The sequence below is a fragment of the Balaenoptera acutorostrata genome, chromosome 3 (assembly GCF_949987535.1).
Source record: "Balaenoptera acutorostrata chromosome 3, mBalAcu1.1, whole genome shotgun sequence".
Lineage (NCBI taxonomy): Eukaryota > Metazoa > Chordata > Mammalia > Artiodactyla > Balaenopteridae > Balaenoptera > Balaenoptera acutorostrata.
Window position 1 is genome coordinate 152,549,669 of NC_080066.1, and position 18,513 is coordinate 152,568,181.

Consider the following 18,513-nt stretch of genomic DNA (forward strand, 5'->3'; position numbering starts at 1 on the left):
TGCAGGCAGATTCCCAACCACTGCGCCACCAGGGAAGCCCCTTCTGTGGTGTTTTGAAATAACAGCCCAGCTGGACTAGAACAGGCAGTGATCACATCATCTCAATCTACTGAAAACCCTCCAGTGACTCCTACTGTAGTTGGGATATGGTCCAAATTTCCTGCCACTGTCTAGAAGGCACTATTTGATCTGTATATTATCTCTCTCTCCAAATTCACCTTGATCCATTCTCTTCTGTAGACACCTTCAGAGACAGTGGTCACCCTTCAGTCTCTAGAGCTGCATTGTCCAATATGGTAGCTACCAGTCACACGTGATTACCGATCACTTAAAATATGATACCATATTTACCATATGCTAATCTAAATGCATTTGTTCTGTAAGTGTAAAATACATACCACATTTCAAAGGTACTATAAAAAGTAATGTTAAATATCTCATTAATTTTGTCATTGTTAATATTCATAATGCTATTATTTTGGCTATATTAGATAAACTAAAGCAAAATTAACATGTAATTAACCACTTTTTTTACTTTTTAAATGTGGCTTCTAAAATTATGTGTCACATTATTTTTATTATTTTGCATATTCTATTATTTCTAGTGGACAGCATATTTCTAGAACAGACTAAACTTACTTCCATTTCAGAAACTTTTCTTTTTCTTTTTAGTTGTTGTCTCTTCTGAATATTCTCTCACCAAGTTTTCTCCTGATTGTTTTGTTTGTTTGTTTGTTTGTTTTGAATTTTTGAATTTTATTTTATTTATTTTTTTATACAGCAGGTTCTTATTAGTCATCCATTTTATACACATCAGTGTATACATGTCAATCCCAGCCTCCCAGTTCATCACACCACCACCCCCACCCGCCGCTGCTTCCCCCCTTGGTGTCCATACGTTTGTTCTCCACATCTGTGTCTCAGTTTCTGCCCTGCAAACTGGTTCATCTGTACCATTCTTCTAGGTTCCACATATATGCGTTAATATACGATATTTGTTTTTCTCTTTCTGACTTACTTCACTCTGTATGGCAGTCTCTGGATTCATCCACGTCTCTACAAATGACCCAATTTCGTTCCTTTCTATGGCTCAGTAACATTCCATTGTATGTATATACCACATCTTCTTTATCCATTCGTCTGTCGATGGGCATTTAGGTTGCTTCCATGACCTGGCTATTGTAAATAGTGCTGCAATGAACATTGGGGTGCATGTGTCTTTTTGAATTATGGTTTTCTCTGGGTATATGCCCAGTAGTGGGATTGCTGGGTCATATGGTAATTCTATTTTTAGTTTTTTAAGGAACCTCCATACTGTTCTCCATAGTGGCTGTATCAATTTACGTTCCCACCAACAGTGCAAGAGGGTTCCCTTTTCTCCACACCCTCTCCAGCATTTGTTTGTAGATTTTCTGATGATGCCCATTCTAACTGGTGTGAGGTGATACCTCATTGTAGTTTTGATTTGCATTTCTCTAATAATTAGTGATGTTGAGCAGCTTTTCATGTGCTTCTTGGCCATCTGTATGTCCTCTTTGGAGAAATATCTATTTAGGTCTTCTGCCCATTTTTGGATTGGGTTGTTTGTTTTTTTTAATATTGAGCTGCATGACCTGTTTATATATTTTGGAGATTAATCCTTTGTCCATTGATTCGTTTGGAAATATTTTCTCCCATTCTGAGGGTTGTCTTTTCGTCTTGTTTGTAGTTTCTTTTGCTTTGCAAAAGCTTTTAAGTTTCATTAGGTCCCATTTGTTTATTTTTGTTTTTATTTCCATTACTCTAGGGGGTGTATCAAAGAAGATCTTGCTGTGATTTATGTCAAAGAGTGTTCTTCCTATGTTTTCCTCTAAGAGTTTTATAGTGTCCAGTCTTACATTTAGGTCTCTAATCCATTTTGAGTTTATTTTTGTGTATGGTGTTAGGGAATGTTCTAATATCATTCTTTCACACGTAGCTGTCCAGTTTTCCTAGCACTGCTTATTGAAGAGACTGTCTTTTCTCCATTGTATATCCTTGCCTCCTTTGTCATAGATTAGTTGACCAAAGGTGCGTGGGTGTATCTCTGGGCTTTCTATCTTGTTCCATTGATCTATGTTTCTGTTTTTGTGCCAGTACCATATTGTCTTGATTACTGTAGCTTTGTAGTATAGTCTGAAGTCAGGGCGTCAGATTCCTCCAGCTCCATTTTTTTCCCTCAAGACTGCTTTGGCTATTTGGGGTCTTTGTGTCGCCATACAAATTTTAAGATTTTTTGTTATAGTTCTGTAAAAAATGCCATTGAATCTGTAGATTGCTTTGGGTAGTATAGTCATTTTCACAATATTGATTCTTCCAATCCAAGAACATGGTATATCTCTCCATCTGTTGGTATCATCTTTAATTTCTTTCAACAGTGTCTTATAGTTTTCTGCATACAGGTCTTTTGTCTCCCTAGGTAGGTATATTCCTAGGTATTTTATTCTTTTTGTTGCAGTGGTAAATGGGAGTGTTTCCTTAATTTCTCTTTCAGATTTTTCATCATTAGTGTATAGGAATGCAAGAGATTTCTGTGCATTAATTTTGTATCCTGCAACTTTACCAAATTCACTGATTAGCTCTAGTAGTTTTCTGGTGGCATCTTTAGGAGTCTCTGTGTATAGTATCATGTCATCTGCAAACAGTGACAGTTTTACTTCTTCTTTTCCAATTTGTATTCCTTTTATTTCTTTTTCTTCTCTGATTGCCGTGGCTAGGACTTCCAAAACTATGTTGAATAATAGTGGTGAGAGTGGACATCCTTGTCTTGTTCCTGATCTTAGAGGAAATGCTTTCAGTTTTTCACCATTGAGAATGACGTTTGCTGTGGGTTTGTTGTATATGGCCTTTATTATGTTGAGGTAGGTTCCCTCTGTGCCCACTTTCTGGAGAGTTTTTATCATAAATGGGTGTTGAATTCTGTCGAAAGCTTTTTTTGCATCTATTGAGATGATCATATGGTTTTTATTCTTCAGTTTGTTAATATGGTGTATCACATTGATTGATATGCGTCTATTGAAGAATCCTTGCATCCCTGGGATAAATCCCACTTGATCATGATGTATGATCCTTTTAATGTGTTGTTGGATTCTGTTTGCTAGTATTTTGTTGAGGATTTTTGCATCTATATTCATTAGTTATATTGGTCTGTAATTTTCTTTTTTTGTAGTGTCTTTGTCTGGTTTTGGTATCAGGGTGATGGTGGCCTCGTAGAATGAGTTTGGGAGTGTTCCTTCCTCTGCAATTTTTTGGAAGAGTTTGAGAAGGATGGGTGTTAGCTCTTCTCTAAATGTTTGATAGAATTCACCTGTGAAACCATCTGGTCCTGGACTTCTGTTTGTTGGAAGATTTTTAATCACAGTTTCAATTTCATTACTTGTGATTGGCCTGTTCATATTTTCTATTTCTTCCTGGTTCAGTCTTGAGAGGTTATACCTTTCTAAGAATTTGTCCATTTCTTCCAGGTTGTCCATTTTATTGGATAGAGTTGTTTGTAGTAGTCTCTTAGGATGCTTTGTATTTCTGCGGTGTCCGTTGTAACTTCTCCTTCTTCATTTCTAATTTTATTGATTTGAGTCCTCTCCCTCTTTTTCTTGATGAGTCTGGCTAATGGTTGATCAATTTTGTTTATCTTCTCAAAGAACCAGCTTTGGGACTTCCCTGGTGGCACAGTGGTTGGTAATCCGCCTGCCAATGCAGGGGACACGGGTTCGATCCCCTGTCCAGGAAGATCCCACATGCCGCGGAGCAACTAAGCCCGTGCGCCACAACTACTGGGCCTGCGCTCTAGAGTCTGCGAGCCCCAACTACTGAGTCCGTGTGCCACAACTACTGAAGCCCTCACGTCTAGAGCCCGAGCTCTGCAGCGGGAGAGGCCACCGCAGTGAGAAGCCCGCGTGCAGCCACGAGGAGTGGCCCCCGCTCGCCGCAACTGGAGAAAGCCTGCGCGCAGCAACGAAGACCCAACGCAGCCAAAAATAATAAATAAATAAACAGAATGCGGATTCTTTAAAAAAAAAAAAAGAACCAGCTTTTAGTTTTACTGATCTTTGCTATTGTTTTCTTTGTTTCTATTTCATTTATTTCTGCTCTGATCTTTATGATTTCTTTCCTTCTGCTAACTTTGGGTTTTGTTTGTTCTTCTTTCTCTAGTTCCTTTAGGTGTAAGGTTAGATTTTTTTATTTGAGATTTTTCTTTTTTCTTGAGGTAGGCCTGTATAGCTATAAACTTTCCTCTTAGAACTACTTTTGCTGCATCCCATAGATTTTGGATCATCTTGTTTTCATTATCATTGTCTCTAGGTATTTTTTGATTTCCTCTTTGATTTCTTCAGTGATCTCTTGGTTGTTTAGTAACGTATTGTTTAGCCTCCATGTGTTTGTGTTTTTTACGTTTTTTTCCCTGTAATTGATTTCGAATCTCATAGCATTGTGGTCAGAAAAGATGCTTGATATGATTTCAGTTTTCTTAAATTTACTGAGGCTTGATTTGTGACCCAAGATGTGATCTATCCTGGAGAATGTTCCATGCACACTTAAGAAAGTGTAATCTGCTGTTTTTGGATGGAATGTCCTACAAATATCAATTAAATCTGTCTGGTCTATTGTGTCATTTAAAGCTTTTGTTTCCTTATTAATTTTCTGTTTGGGTGATCTGTCCATTGGTGTAAGTGAGGTGTTAAAGTCCCTCACTATTATTGTGTTACTTTCAATTTCCTCTTTTATAGCTGTTAGCAGTTGCTTTATGTATTGTGGTGCTCCTATGCTGGGTGCATATATAGTTATAATTGTTATATCTTCTTCTTCGATTGATGCCTTGATGGTTATGTAGTGTCCTTCCTTGTCTCTTGTAACATTCTTTATTTTAAAGTCTATTTTATCTGATATGAATATTGCTACTCCAGCTTTCTTTGATTTCCATTTGCATGGAATATCTTTCTCCATCCCCTCACTTTCAGTCTGTATGTGTCCCTATGTCTGAAGTGGGTCTCTTGTAGACAGCATATATATGGGTCTTGTTTTTGTATCCATTCAGCAAGCCTGTGTCTTTTGGTTGGAGCATTTAATTCATTCACGTTTAAGGTAATTATCGATGTATAGGTTTCTATTATCATTTTCTTTATTGTTTTGGGTTTGTTTCTGTAGGTCCTTTTCTTCTCTTGTGTTTCCCACTTAGAGGAGTGCCTTTAGCATTTGTTGGTTTGGTGGTGCTGAATTCTCTTAGCTTTTGCTTGTCTGTAAAGCTTTTGCTTGTCTGTAAAGCTTTAGATTTCTCCATCAAATCTGAATTTGATCCTTGTGGGGTAGAGTAATCTTGGTTGTAAGTTCTTCCCTTTCATCACTTTAAGTATATCATGCCACTCCCTTCTGGCTTGTAGAGTTTCTGCTGAGAAATCAGCTGTTAACCTTATGGGAGTTCCCTTGTATGTTATTTGTTGTTTTTCCATTGCTGCTTTCAATAATTTTTCTTTGTCTTTAATTTTTGTCAATTTGATTACTATGTGTCTCAGCATGTTTCTCCTTGGGTTTACCCTGTATGGGACTCCCTGCACTTCCTGGACTTGGGTGGCTATTTCCTTTCGCATGTTAGGGAAGTTTTCGACTATAATCTCTTCAAATATTTTCTCAGGTCCTTTCTCTCTCTCTTCTCCTTCTGGGACCCCTATAATGTGAATGTTGCTGCATTTAATGTTGTTCCAGAGGTCTCTTAGGCTGTCTGCATTTCTTTTCATTCTTTTTTATTTATTCTGTTCCGCAGCAGTGAATTCCACCATTGTGTCTTCCAGGTCACTTATCCGTTCTTCTGCCTCAGTTATTCTGCTATTGATTCCTTCTAGTGTAGTTTTCATTTCAGTTATTGTGTTGTTCATCTCTGTTTGTTTGTTCTTTAATTCTTCTAGATCTTTGTTAAACATTTCTTGCATCTTTTCGACCTTTGCCTCCATTCTTTTTCCGAGGTCCTGGATCATCTTCACTGTCATTATTCTGAATTCTTTTTCTGGAAGATTGCCTATCTCCACTTCATTTAGTTGTTTTTCTGGGGTTTTATCTTGTTCCTTCATCTGGTACATAGCCCTCTGCCTTTTCATCTTGTCTATCTTTCTGTGAATGTGGTTTTTGTTCCACAGGCTGCAGGATTATAGTTCTTCTTGCTTCTGCTGTCTGCCCTCTGGTGGATGAGGCTATCTAAGAGGCTTGTGCAAGTTTCCTGATGGGAGGGACTGGTGGTGGGTAGAGCTGGCTGTTGCTTTGGTGGGCAGAGCTCAGTAAAACTTTAATCCACTGGACTGTTGATGGGTGGGGCTGGGTTCCCTCCCTGCTGGTTGTTTGGCCTGAGGGGACCCAACAGTGGAGCCTACCCGGGCTCTTTGGTGGGGCTAATGGCAGACTCTGGGAGAGCTCACGCCAAGGAGTACTTCCCAGAACTTCTGCTGCCAGTGTCCTTGTCCTCACAGTGAGACACAGCCACCCCCCCGCCTCTGCAGGAGACCTTCCAACACTAGCAGGTAGGTCCGGTTCAGTCTCCTATGGGGTCACTGCTCCTTCCCCTTGGTCCCGATGCACACACTACTTTGTGTGTGCCCTCCAAGAGTGTAGTCTCTGTTTTCTCCAGTCCTGTTGAAGTCCTGCAATCAAATCCCGCTAGCCTTCAAAGTCTGATTCTCTAGGAATTCCTCCTCCCATTGCCGGACCCCCAGGTTGGGAAGCTTGATGTGGGGCTCAGAACCTTCACTCCGCTGGGTGGACTTCTGTGGTATAAGTGTTCGCCAGTTTGTGAGTCACCCACCTGGCAGTTATGGGATTTGATTGTATTGTGATTGCGCCCCTCCTACCATCTCATTGTGGCTTCTCCTTTGTCTTTGGATGTTGGGTATCCTTTTTGGTGAGTTCCAGTGTCTTCCTGTTGATGATTGTCCAGCAGTTAGTTGTGATTCTGGTGTTCTCACAAGAGGGAGTGAGAGCACGTCCTTCTACTCCGCCATCTTGAACCAATCTCCCTCCTGATTGTTTTTCTGATTTTCTTAAATAAGAAGGAACTTTCCTTTAAAGGAAGTTAAATGGTGAAGAAACAAGTGTCCATATAAGATTACATGTATTTGAATCCTTAGTCTTGTCTCCAATACGTTCTCTCTGGGTGGAATTATATAAATTACTCACAATTTCTGTACATTGGTTTTTCTCATCTCTAAAATTAGAGCAAAATAGCTTTTCTTTCTTCATAAAATTGTGGTATGGATTATATCAGATGATACTACAGTAAATCATATATAATTGTACCTGGCATATAGGTGTTAATAAACATTAGCAGTGATGATGGTAATGATAATAGTGATTCTATGGAACTTTCCTTTTAGATATACAGGAAAAAAGTAAACATTATTAATATAATAATCTACTGTTATTCATGAAAGAGTGGCAGGTTATTAATTTATGGCACTAGGTTGTTATTTGATAAATCAAAATTAACTTGGATTCTATATAGAGTGAAGTGATTTCAAGGTTAAAATTTAGATAGTCATCTACAATTTATAATTTCATTTAATTCAGTCAATAGCTAAGTCATATATATGTTTGTGCCTTTAGCTGTAATGGTATTATAGCCTAAAATAGATATTTTTATAGTTTTTCTATTTCTACTCACCAGGGCAAATATAGGATGGAAATCTAACTGTTTTCCTATATATTTCCTGGTTTCTCATTTAACAAAAATGTCTGTTAAGACATTGAGTATCTATTTTATGGATTGAGGAGATAACAGCAATTTGCTGCTGGGGACGTACAGTGATAGGAAAAGAAATGATTCCTGGCCTCCAAGGAATTTAGAATCTAGCAAAGGAGAATGATTTGTAAATAACTAACAGAAGGAAGAATGAAATGAAAGCTACCCTAGAGGAACAAGCAACTGACCTATCCTGGGGTGGAGGTGTGCGGGTGTGGTACAAAGAACACTGCTGGGGAGGTGAGGCTTCAGGGAGTAGGATCCGTAGGGAGCAGGTGGCAGGGAGCATTCGGTTGGAGTGGCTACTGTTAGATCAAAGCCTAGCGATGTGATGGACCAGAAAGTAGTCCTGTCTGCGGGGCATGGCCCCTCTCCCATCCTCCATGGCAGAACTGCTGCTCAGGTGCTGCCGCACGACAGGGAGCGCCATGCTGACCTGGTGGGTTCAGCACAATTCACTCCTTTTTGACTGGAGCCAGCCTTGATTTTCACACTTTCTTTGTTGTATGTAATAATAGTGCCTTTCTTCTCATTTAGATTCCAAAATAAAAAGAGGGGTCAAGGTCTGTGGGGTTTCTCTCAACGTTACTAAGTAAGACCTGCAGTGTTTCTTCTCTGGTAAATTCCGTCACATGCAACTCACTGCTTATCTTTTACCTGTATCTTTCTCTGAGACACTGTGGAAGGACTTGTGTTTGTGCTACAGTGACCCAGTAACAGAGTCTCCAAGTCCTCTTTTTACTTCACTATACAGATGTTTTAGGACCAGATTTTTAGGCACAGTTGATGTTATTTTTTGGCCCCCTTTTCTATCACAAGCTCTGTATCTTTGACTTAATCTTGAGGCCACAATGAATTTTGCTTATTAACCCCATTTTTCTATTGAACAGGATTTGTAATTTTTAGTGACTTAATACTTTGTAGATTGTAAATATCTGGTGTCTAAATACTACAGCCTTCCTTTCTTCATTTTTCCTTTCTAGGGCAGTCTATTCACTTGTTATGGGTTTTGCCATTATTTGTGTCTTTGCACATGGCAGGTGTTGGACTGTCTGGAGAGTCCTTACCACCATGGGCAGGGTGCTTTGCATGACTGAAATGGTAGTATATGTTATTGCTTAGGACGCCACATGATGTTTTCCTTTTTATGTGTGTAAGAAATTTGTATCCTGAGGGCTAAGGGATTAGTTAATATGTTGCTTCTCTTGGAAATGAGAAAGAGAATAAATTATGATTTTTCTAAAATGATATAACATTTTGTTCTTTTTTTTTTTTAGGATATGATATTCACTTCTGTGACAAGAAAATCCTGTTGCTAGAAGCAGGTCCAAAGAAAGTACTGGGGAAATTGCCAGAAACTTACAGCAACAGGGTCAGCTCCATTTCCCCTGGCTCTGCAACCCTTCTCAGTAGTGAGTAGAAGATCCTCTGTCATAGAACCAATCTCCTGTCTCTCTTGACTTCCCAGTGTGTCCCATAGAGCAGAGTCAGCAGAGCATCTGGCGAGGAGGGAGCTCACTGAGACGGGTGGGAAGAGGAGGGTGGGGTTGGTAAGTCTAGTACATAGTCGAAGATGAGGACCCCTGGAATTGTTCATGTGTCAACTCCCAGTCTGAGGAAGACATCCCTGGGACATGTTGGGTCCATGTAGACATCATTTGTGATGTTGGGTCATTATGAATTGGTGGAATTGAAACTATATGAACTAATTACAATCATTCACTTCTAGTAACAGCATACTCTTCATTTCCAGAGTCAGCCCTATAGGGGGCTGGGGAGCCTGAATGCTAAGTGCTTGTAGTGTGTAGATGGATGTGTACACATGGAACCAGTTAGCAAATTGTCTTAAGGTCTTTGTCAAATGTTACTCCCTCAAGCCATCCTGTCTAGAAACACCCCATCTAAAATTAAACTCTTGCATGACTCTCTAACTCCTTATACTGCTTTATTTTTCTTTATAACACTACCTGACATTTTATTATGAATTTTTTTTTAATTGTCTATCTCTCCAACTAGAATGTCAGCTGCTGAAGGGCAGAGATTTGTCTATTTGGTTTCCCGCTTTATGCTCAGTACCTAGAAGTGTATCTGGCACATAGTAAGTGCTCAATAAATATTTCCTCAATGAATGAATCGGTTTAGTGCTCTGGAATTAAGCAAAAAATAGTCTTTATCCAGGGAGTTTGTATCCTCAATAGGATGATGAAGGAAAAGAAAATATGGATTTGGTTTATTTCCCCCACTTTATTATTTCCCCCACTTTAATGTGATTTGACCTTTGATCATGAAAGCTGGGTCTTTTTCATGCTGTATAATCTGAACTGGGGAACAGAGTAGCTTAGCTCCTAGCATCAAACAGGATAGAAGTGAAGAGTATTTCCCTATTATTGGAGAACACTGAAAACAACCTCTTACTTAACAGGAAGGAGAGAGGAAGGGGAACCCAGGAGGGATGCCGGTCCCGTCAGGTTGCTCTGGTCTATATATAACTCCTTTCTTTTGTAGGTTTTGGTGCCTGGGACCACATCTGCAACATGAGATACAGAGCCTTTCGGCGAATGCAGGTGCCTCCTTTATCACCTTTGGCTTATCTTGGTCTATCTTGAGTTAAGATATTGGAGTTCACATTCTCCAGGTTTTCTGTAAATGTGGGAGGTATTCAGATGGAGTTTACACTCAGTCGAAGGAAGTAGGAGGGAAGCATTCATGAGAGAATTTTCTTCCCACCTTATACTTCCTGCCAGAGGGACTGACAAACTGTGGTTTTTCTGCTTCCGTCAATGCTCAGTTTGACTGGAGTAATATTTCCTTTTCCTTGGGTTGTAATACAAACTTTCCCTTTGTGTTTCCAGGTGTGGGATGCCTGCTCAGAGGCCCTGATAATGTTCGATAAGGATAATTTAGATGACATGGGCTTTATAGTGGAGAACGATGTCATCGTGCATGCTCTCACTAAGCAGCTGGAGGCTGTGTCAGGTGAGGTATCTATCTCTTCCATCTTCTACTCACTTTCTGGAAGATGAACTATCTTAGAGTTATTCTGGGACTTACTGGAAGGATCCCTTCTACAGATACTGATGTCCACCATAAAGAAGCCCTCTAACAGTTATCTCAGGGATGTTCTTTCTCTCTCTCGTTTTTTTAAACAGCTTTATTCAGGTATAACTTACATACCAATAATTCACTGATTTTAAGTGTACAATTCAGTGATTTTTCAATATATTTATAGAGTTGTGCCACTATCACCACAATATGATTATAGAGCATTCCTGTTACTCAAAAGGAAACCTCGTGCCTGTTTACAGTCATTCCCCATTCCCACTCCTAGCCCCTAGCACCACTAATCTACTTTCTGTTTTTTGAGATTTGCCTATTCTGGACATTTCATGTAGATAGAATCATACAATATGTATTTTTTAATGTCTGACTTCTCTCACTAAATGCATTTTTGAGATTCATTCATGTTGTAGTATGTATCAGTACTCCAGTCTTTTTTACTGCCCAGTAGTATTTCGTTGTGTGGATATATCACATTTTGTTTATCCATTCATCAGCTGATGGACATTTTGGGTTGTTTCCACTTTTTGGTGATTGTGAATAAAGCTATGAACATTTATGGACAAGTTTTTGTGTGGACATGTTTCATTTCTTCTGGGTGGATACTTAGGAGTAGAATTGCTGGGTCATGTAATAATTCTATGTTTAACATTTTCATAAACTGCCAAACTTTAAAGAGGCTGTACCATGTCCCTTTCCCACCAACAATATATAAGGGTTCCAGTTTCTCCACCAACACTTTATTCCCCTCAACCTTTTTTTTTTTCTTTTTTTAATAGCCATCCTAGTAACTGAAGTGGTATCTCATTGTAGTTTTTTAATTTATTTTGTTTGGCCACACCACACAGCATGCGGGATCTCAGTTCCCCAACCAGGGAGTGAACCTGTGCCCCCTGCATTGGGAGCACAGAATCTTAACCACTGTACTGCCAGGGAAGTCCCATCTTGTAGTTTTGATTGTATTTACCTGATGACTAATAATGTCGAGTGTCTTTTCATTTACTTGTCGGCTATTTGTATATCTTTTTTTAAAATTTTTTATTTGGCTGTATCGGGTCTTAGTTGTGGCATGTGGGATCTTTCGTTGCAGTGCTCGGGCTTCTCTCGAGTTGTGGTGTGTGGGCTTAGTTGCCCTGCGGCATGTGGGATCTTAGTTCCCCAACCAGAGATCGAACCTGCATCCCCTGCATCGGAAGGTGGATTCTTAAACACTGGACCACGAGGGAAGTCCCAATTTGTATATCTTCCTTGGAGAAGTGTCTATTTAAAATCTTTTGCTCATTTTAAAACTAGATTGTCTTTTTTTTTTTTTAATTTATTTGTTTTTCAAATTTTTTTGGCTGTGTTGGGTCTTTGTTGCTGTGCACGGGCTTTCTCTGGTTGCAGCGAGCGGGAGCTACTGTTCATTGCAGTCCACGGACTTCTCATTGCGGTGGCTTCTCTTGTCGCGGAGCACAGGCTCTAGGCCTGTGGGCTCAGTAGTTGTGGCTCGTGGGCTGTAGAGCACAGGCTCAGTAGTTGTGGCGCATGGACTTAGTTGCTCCACGGCATGTGGGACCTTCCTGGGCCAGGGTTTGAACCCGTGTCCCCTGCACTGGCAAGCGGATTCTTAACCCCTGTGCCACCAGGGAAGCCCTTATTTTTTAGTTATAAGGGTTCTTTATATATTCTGGGTATAAATTCCCTATATATGTGATTTGTAAATATTTCAGGGTTCTGGAGAGAGAAAAATTGGAAGCAACTTAAATGCTTTTTGATATGGGATAATAGTTCATCCCTGCAATGAACTTCCGTGTAGCTTTTAAAGATAATTTTTAAAAATTTATTTATTTATTATTTATTTATTTTTGGCTGCGTTGGGTCTTCGTTGCTGCGCACGGGCTTTCTCTAGTTGCCGCGAGCGGGGACTGCTCTTCGTTGCGGTGCGTGGGCTTCTCATTGCGGTGTCTTCTCTTGCTGTGGAGCACGGGCTCTAGGTGCGCAGGCTTCAGTAGTTGTGGCTTGCAGGCTCTAGAGCACAGGCTCAGTAGTTGTGGTGCACGGGCTTAGTTGCTCCGTGGCATGTGGGATCTTCCTGGACCAGGGATTGAACCCGTGTCCCCTGCATTGGCAGGCGGATTCTTAACCACTGCGCCACCAGGGAGGTCCTACAGATAATTTAGATCTAATAGTCACTTAGAAACATGTCCCATAATATATAGGTGAAAAAAAGTGTGTGTCATATGATCCCACTTGTGTGTGTGAGTGTGTGTGGGGGGTGTGTGCATATACACACATAGGAAATTGTTTGGAAAGCTATACAATAAAGCTTTAACTAGCTGTCTCTGAGTGGTATGATTAAAGGTGATTTTTTCCCCTTTTTTAAACCTTTCTTTGTGGTTCAGACTTTTACACAAAGTAAAAGTAGTAAGCATGTACTTTTTATGATCAGAAAAGTAAAATGACTTCCAGTGGGAAGAAAAATCTTATGAAATCTAGAACTTGTTTGAGTCTGTGGTATGCCCCACCCTATTTGCTTTGAAAACACATGTGGGTTCATGTAGGCATAGAGTGAAACTAGAGCAGGATCATGAAGATGGGAAGAAAGAGTGCCTCATGCAGGTGACAGTTCAGTGAGAGCTTACTTGTTTTTGTCCTTGTTTTCCTCACACTGATTCATCCCTGTGGCCTCTGTCATTTATTAGCTCTTAGACCATAGCATAGATCACATGAGTTATTTTTGAGATCTTTACTTTTCTTGTTTAGGAGTAAATGATAAGATAAAGATAAGCTGTCTTGGGACTTTGCTTTAGTTTTTTCCTCAGCCTGTGGGCCAACTGTCTAATGTTTTGTTTTTTTCTCTTTTGACCTCCCTAGACCGAGTGACCATTCTCTACAAGAGCAAAGCAGTCAGCTATACCTGGCCTTATCCATTTTCCGTGGCAGGCTCCAGCCCTTGGGTTCATATTACCCTAGGTGATGGCAGCATCCTCCAGACCAAGTTGTTGGTAGTTGAAGATTTCTTATTTTGCCAGGGGTCTTGCATATCCACATCTTGTTAGATTCTAGGGTCTCTAGTTTTAGATCTAAGCTATAGTTAAAGTCAATTTTAGGCAAAGCTTTTGGTTATAAGGACCCATACCCACTCAAGCCAGCTCCAGTTAAGATGGTTCTGTTGTATATCTTGTACAGGAAGCAATCTCTTGGACCATCATAAGTCTTTTTTTTTTAAATTTTTTTATTTATTATTTATTTATTATTTTTATTTTTGGCTGTGTTGGGTCTTCGTTTCTGTGCGAGGGCTTTCTCCAGTTGCGGCGAGTGGGGGCCACTCTTCATCGCGGTGCGCGGGCCTCTCACTATCGCGGCCTCTCTTGTTGCGGAGCAGAGGCTCCAGACGCTTAGGCTCAGTAGTTGTGGCTCACGGGCCCAGTTGCTCCGCGGCATGTGGGATCTTCCCAGACCAGGGCTCGAACCTGTGTCCCCTGCATTGGCAGGCAGATTCTCAACCACTGCGCCACCAGGGAAGCCCCCATAAGTCTTGAAATAAAGGATAGCTGGCCTTACAGGGACAGGAATCAGAGGGTCAGAAATTGAGGCTGTTCCTTCCCTCTCAGGAGTCCTGTAGTCGTTCATCTCCTCGCATCTCCCATTTTTTTCTCTTTCTGCTCATCAGCTTCCCCTTTTCCATGGCAGCTGTTCCCAACCTTACTTCAGGATTCTTCAGCTCCAGCGCCTGCCTTATTGCTTTCTAGTTCAAATATCAAGAGACTGGCTCAGTTTAACCTACGGCTGGCACCTCTTGGAACAGATGTCCAGCTTTGGTCTGTTAATTGAAGCCGGGATCGCATATATAGGGTTACCCCTCTAGGGGCTGGGAGTGAGGCAGGCATGATAAAGAGTTACCTGCCACAGATGGGCTTGCCACCAGTGGGAACTAGAGAAAACTTTTAGGAGGCAGAGACAAAGTTCTGGAACAGTTTCGTTAATTAAAAGGTTTTAAGACTCAGCAGGCTCTTGTCTCCATGCAGATTGGTGCAGATGGCCACAACTCAGGAGTACGGCAGGCCGCTGGAATCCAAAATGTTAGCTGGAACTATGACCAGTCCGCTGTTGTGGCTACTCTGCATTTATCGGAGGTAAGATCCTGAGCCCACCATCTGGGGGCCTTGCTCGGGTTTAATTGGTACTGGGAAGATACGGGGATATATGTATATCTATAGCTGAGTCACTGTGTTATAAAGCAGAAACTAACACACCATTGTAAAGCAATTATACTCCAATAAAGATGTTAAAAAAAAATACATACAGATATCTTATGACCTAGAAAAAAAAACAATAATAACTGGTACTGGGTACTTCTCACAAGAACTCTTCTCCTCTCCGTTGTAGGCCACAGAAAACAATGTAGCTTGGCAGAGATTTCTCCCCTCCGGGCCCATTGCTCTGCTTCCGGTAAGAAGTCCTTCTGGCTAGGCTGCTTAAACATGTCAAGCCTTCCTCTTTTAGAACTTCATTTTCTCTCAGCCTTTTTCTGGTTTCAAGGGAATATGCCCAGGCTAGCTTTGTTACCCCGTCTTGTCTTCCTTCGTGCTTGAGAGCTCTTAAGAACAGAAGTTTTAGCCCTTGGTATTGATGTTCTTTTGACACAGCTCTCAGACACTTTGAGTTCCTTGGTTTGGTCCACATCCCATGAACATGCAGCAGAGCTGGTCAGCATGGATGAGGAAAAGTTTGTGGATGCCGTTAACTCTGCCTTTGTGAGTATCACCAGCTGACGATATGTTGCTGGGATAGATACAGAAAGGTGGTTTTGAGTAAGAAAAGAGGAACAACCAACCAGCTGCCCCTTTGATCCTGTAACACCTGATGTGGATTACGTGGAGGAGGGGACTCAGGAAAATGTAAAACAAAGAAATTAATTTGTGTGCTCTTCTGAGGGTTGTGGGCTGCTGCTATGATGACTGAAACAGCTGCCTGGGTGGTAGTTACTTGGATAAGTAACTTTTTTTGAAGCTGTAATACTTTGATAATTTTTAACAGATGCCAAGTACCTGAACCATTGAAGCCTGATTCATCAGAAGTGTTCCTGGGGAGGGGCTGAGCACATTTCCATAGTGAGCTTAAGAGTAAGCTTTGTAGATAGATGTGGGTTCAATATTGGTTCTACCTGTTAATCTCCTGAAAAATGGAAATAGTATCACCAACCTCTTAGGGTTTAATAGTAATAAAAGTCTAAAGACTTAGAAAGAGAGAATTTATGTAAAATACTTGGAACATACCTAGTACATTATAGGGTACTCAACAAATGGTAATTATTACTGGAGTAGACATAGCCTTTAGATAATACAGACACCAATATTTTTGGAGTTTAAATGTCACATCTAAATTCACTAATGATAATGATCGATAACATTTATCCAGCACTTACTATGTGCCAGGTACAGGTGAAGAGTTTTTTTAACGTGTATTTATGTATTTAATTCAGTGAACCATTGAGGTAGGTACTATTATCCTGCTCACTTAGAGATAGGTAACTTGCCTGAGGTCATACAGCTGGCGGCAAAGCTGGGTTCTGAAATCAGGCTGGCCCTTGAGCCTATGCTTTTAACCACCAAACTCTACTGTCTCGCTAATGACTTCACACTGGTTTACAGTGAAGAACTTAAGCTCCACTGCTCTGTAGTAACAACAAGAATTAACAAAAACTGAACGCACTGAAGTGGTTTCCAAGATAAATGGTGACCCTTTATGGGTCATTTAGTATATATTCCTGGCATAGGCCTTTGCAGTACATTCATTCAGCAAGAGTTATGAGTGCTTCTATATAGAAGGCTCTGGAGTTGGACAAATGAGACATAGTCCCTCCTTTCAGGAAGCTCACAGTCAAGTGAGGGAGAAAGATACAGAAATGACAGTTTTGGTACAGTGGTAGAGTATGTATAGGATACTGTGGGAGCATGAAGGAGAAAGACACACACAGAAGAAGGTTTGGAGAGAGGTTTACAAAAAGGGGTGACAGCTTCTGCATGCTCTGAGGTGTTATCCTGGTGAACCAGAAGTGGGAGGACATTCTAAGTAGAGGGGTGTGTGGAGGCAAGAGCATGTTGTCGAGTGAGCTACTTTGTGGCTGGCATGTGCATTTTGAGGGTAGGATTAGTGAAAGGTGAAGCTCAGAGGTAGGTAGGGGCAGCTCATGAGCAGTTTGGCTTGATCCTAAAGCCTGTGGGAAGTGAGGGGAAGTTGCATTTTGCATTTGTTTGAGGGGCTTCTCACTTGTCTGAATCAGTTTAGGCGTGTTAGGTACCACTACCCTTGGCTGTGGTTATAAAATGGTTGCCTTGTTGAATTTTTAATTCCCTGCTGGAGTCGCTGATGAAATTTCACTTTGTTTTGTGGCTGGTGCTGCTCAGTGGAGTGACGCCAACCACACAGACTTCATCGACTCGGCTGGCTCCATGCTGCAGTATGCGGTTGCCTTTCTGAAGCCCACTAAGATCTCAGCTCGCCAGCTGCCCCCAAGTGTAGCCAGGGTGGATGCCAAAAGCCGAGTACTGTTTCCTCTTGGGTTGGGACATGCTGCTGAGTACGTCCGGCCTCGGCTGGCGCTCATTGGGTAAGATAATAACAGAGCAGGGCCACTCCTTTTCACTCTACGCTGGAGGCTACACCTGAACTCTGCTTTATTCTTAGGGATGCAGCCCACAGAGTCCATCCACTTGCAGGACAAGGTGCCAACATGGGCTTTGGGGATATCTCCAGCTTGCTCCATCACCTCAGGACTGCAGCCTTCAATGGGAAAGACTTAGGTAAGGATTCAAGTCCCTTAGAGAGGTATCCCAAGGTCCTATAATACGGGAAGATCAGGAAAATGGCCCTCAGTAGCTAGATGTAGTGGACATAAATGCATCTGGTTTGCTAGGAAGGAAAACTTCACTACTGAATTAGGGATTTAACCTTTCCTTTTCCCTTCAGGCTCCATGAGCCACCTCACAGCTTATGAAACAGACAGACAGCGTCACAACACTGCTCTTCTGGCTGCTACTGACCTACTAAAACGGCTGTATTCTACCAGTGCCACCCCACTGGTGCTGCTCAGGACGTGGGGCTTGCAGGCTACAAATGCAGTATCTCCGCTTAAAGTAAGAGAGTTCTCCCAGATCTCCAAGAGTCTTGCTCACTGAGGAATGACTTCACCAATGACTCGGTTTCTTTGAATTAATTTTCTTGGCTGTAAAATTATCATCTTTATCTGAATACCTTCCCCAGTGATTATGAGCAGAAATGTCCCTTCCGGGGTTTTTGGTGCTAGGGCCCACATCTAAGCAGTAACTTTATATAAGGGCTTAAAATAGTGAATAAGGACTTGTAAAGATAAAGATGCTTAAACTCCTTTTACTGCTTGGCCAGCTTCTTTCCTGAGAAACTTGCATTAAAAGACACTTTGGAGGGACTCAGGAGGAGAATCTATCTGGGGGACTTTTGCCAAATTTTTGCTTTAATCACTTTAGATATTTTAAAGTATTTTCACCTGCCCGCATACTTTACAATGTCAGAGTATCACTCACTTTGTTTCATTTTTTTCCTCCAGGAACAGATTATGGCCTTTGCAAGCAAATGAATGCTCCTCTTCTGGGTCTTTTCCCAAGACCATCACGTATTTTCAAGATTTAATTTAATAAATTTACATTAGAATTCTGCAGTCTCTTTTTCTCCTCTGCTTAATGGACCTGTGGAGC

General features: G+C 41.1%; 1 protein-coding gene across 3 annotated transcripts in view; it reads left to right on the top strand.

Annotated features, from left to right (window-relative positions):
* The window catches only part of COQ6 (coenzyme Q6, monooxygenase), a 25,300-nt gene extending 6,821 nt beyond the window's left edge, over window positions 1-18,479 (top strand). For 2 of the 3 annotated variants that reach the window (XM_007184434.3, XM_007184433.2), the window contains exons 2-12: window positions 9,016-9,150; window positions 10,244-10,302; window positions 10,591-10,714; window positions 13,652-13,782; window positions 14,806-14,913; window positions 15,167-15,229; window positions 15,427-15,534; window positions 17,188-17,390; window positions 17,468-17,583; window positions 17,750-17,916; window positions 18,366-18,479. In XM_007184434.3, the coding sequence (XP_007184496.1) occupies window positions 9,016-9,150; window positions 10,244-10,302; window positions 10,591-10,714; window positions 13,652-13,782; window positions 14,806-14,913; window positions 15,167-15,229; window positions 15,427-15,534; window positions 17,188-17,390; window positions 17,468-17,583; window positions 17,750-17,916; window positions 18,366-18,395 (1,244 nt within the window). In that variant the 3' untranslated portion in view covers window positions 18,396-18,479. The remainder of the gene's footprint in view (window positions 1-9,015; window positions 9,151-10,243; window positions 10,303-10,590; window positions 10,715-13,651; window positions 13,783-14,805; window positions 14,914-15,166; window positions 15,230-15,426; window positions 15,535-17,187; window positions 17,391-17,467; window positions 17,584-17,749; window positions 17,917-18,365) is intronic. The other variant, XM_057542401.1, reaches the window with a different exon arrangement.
* Window positions 18,480-18,513: the final 34 nt, after the last annotated feature.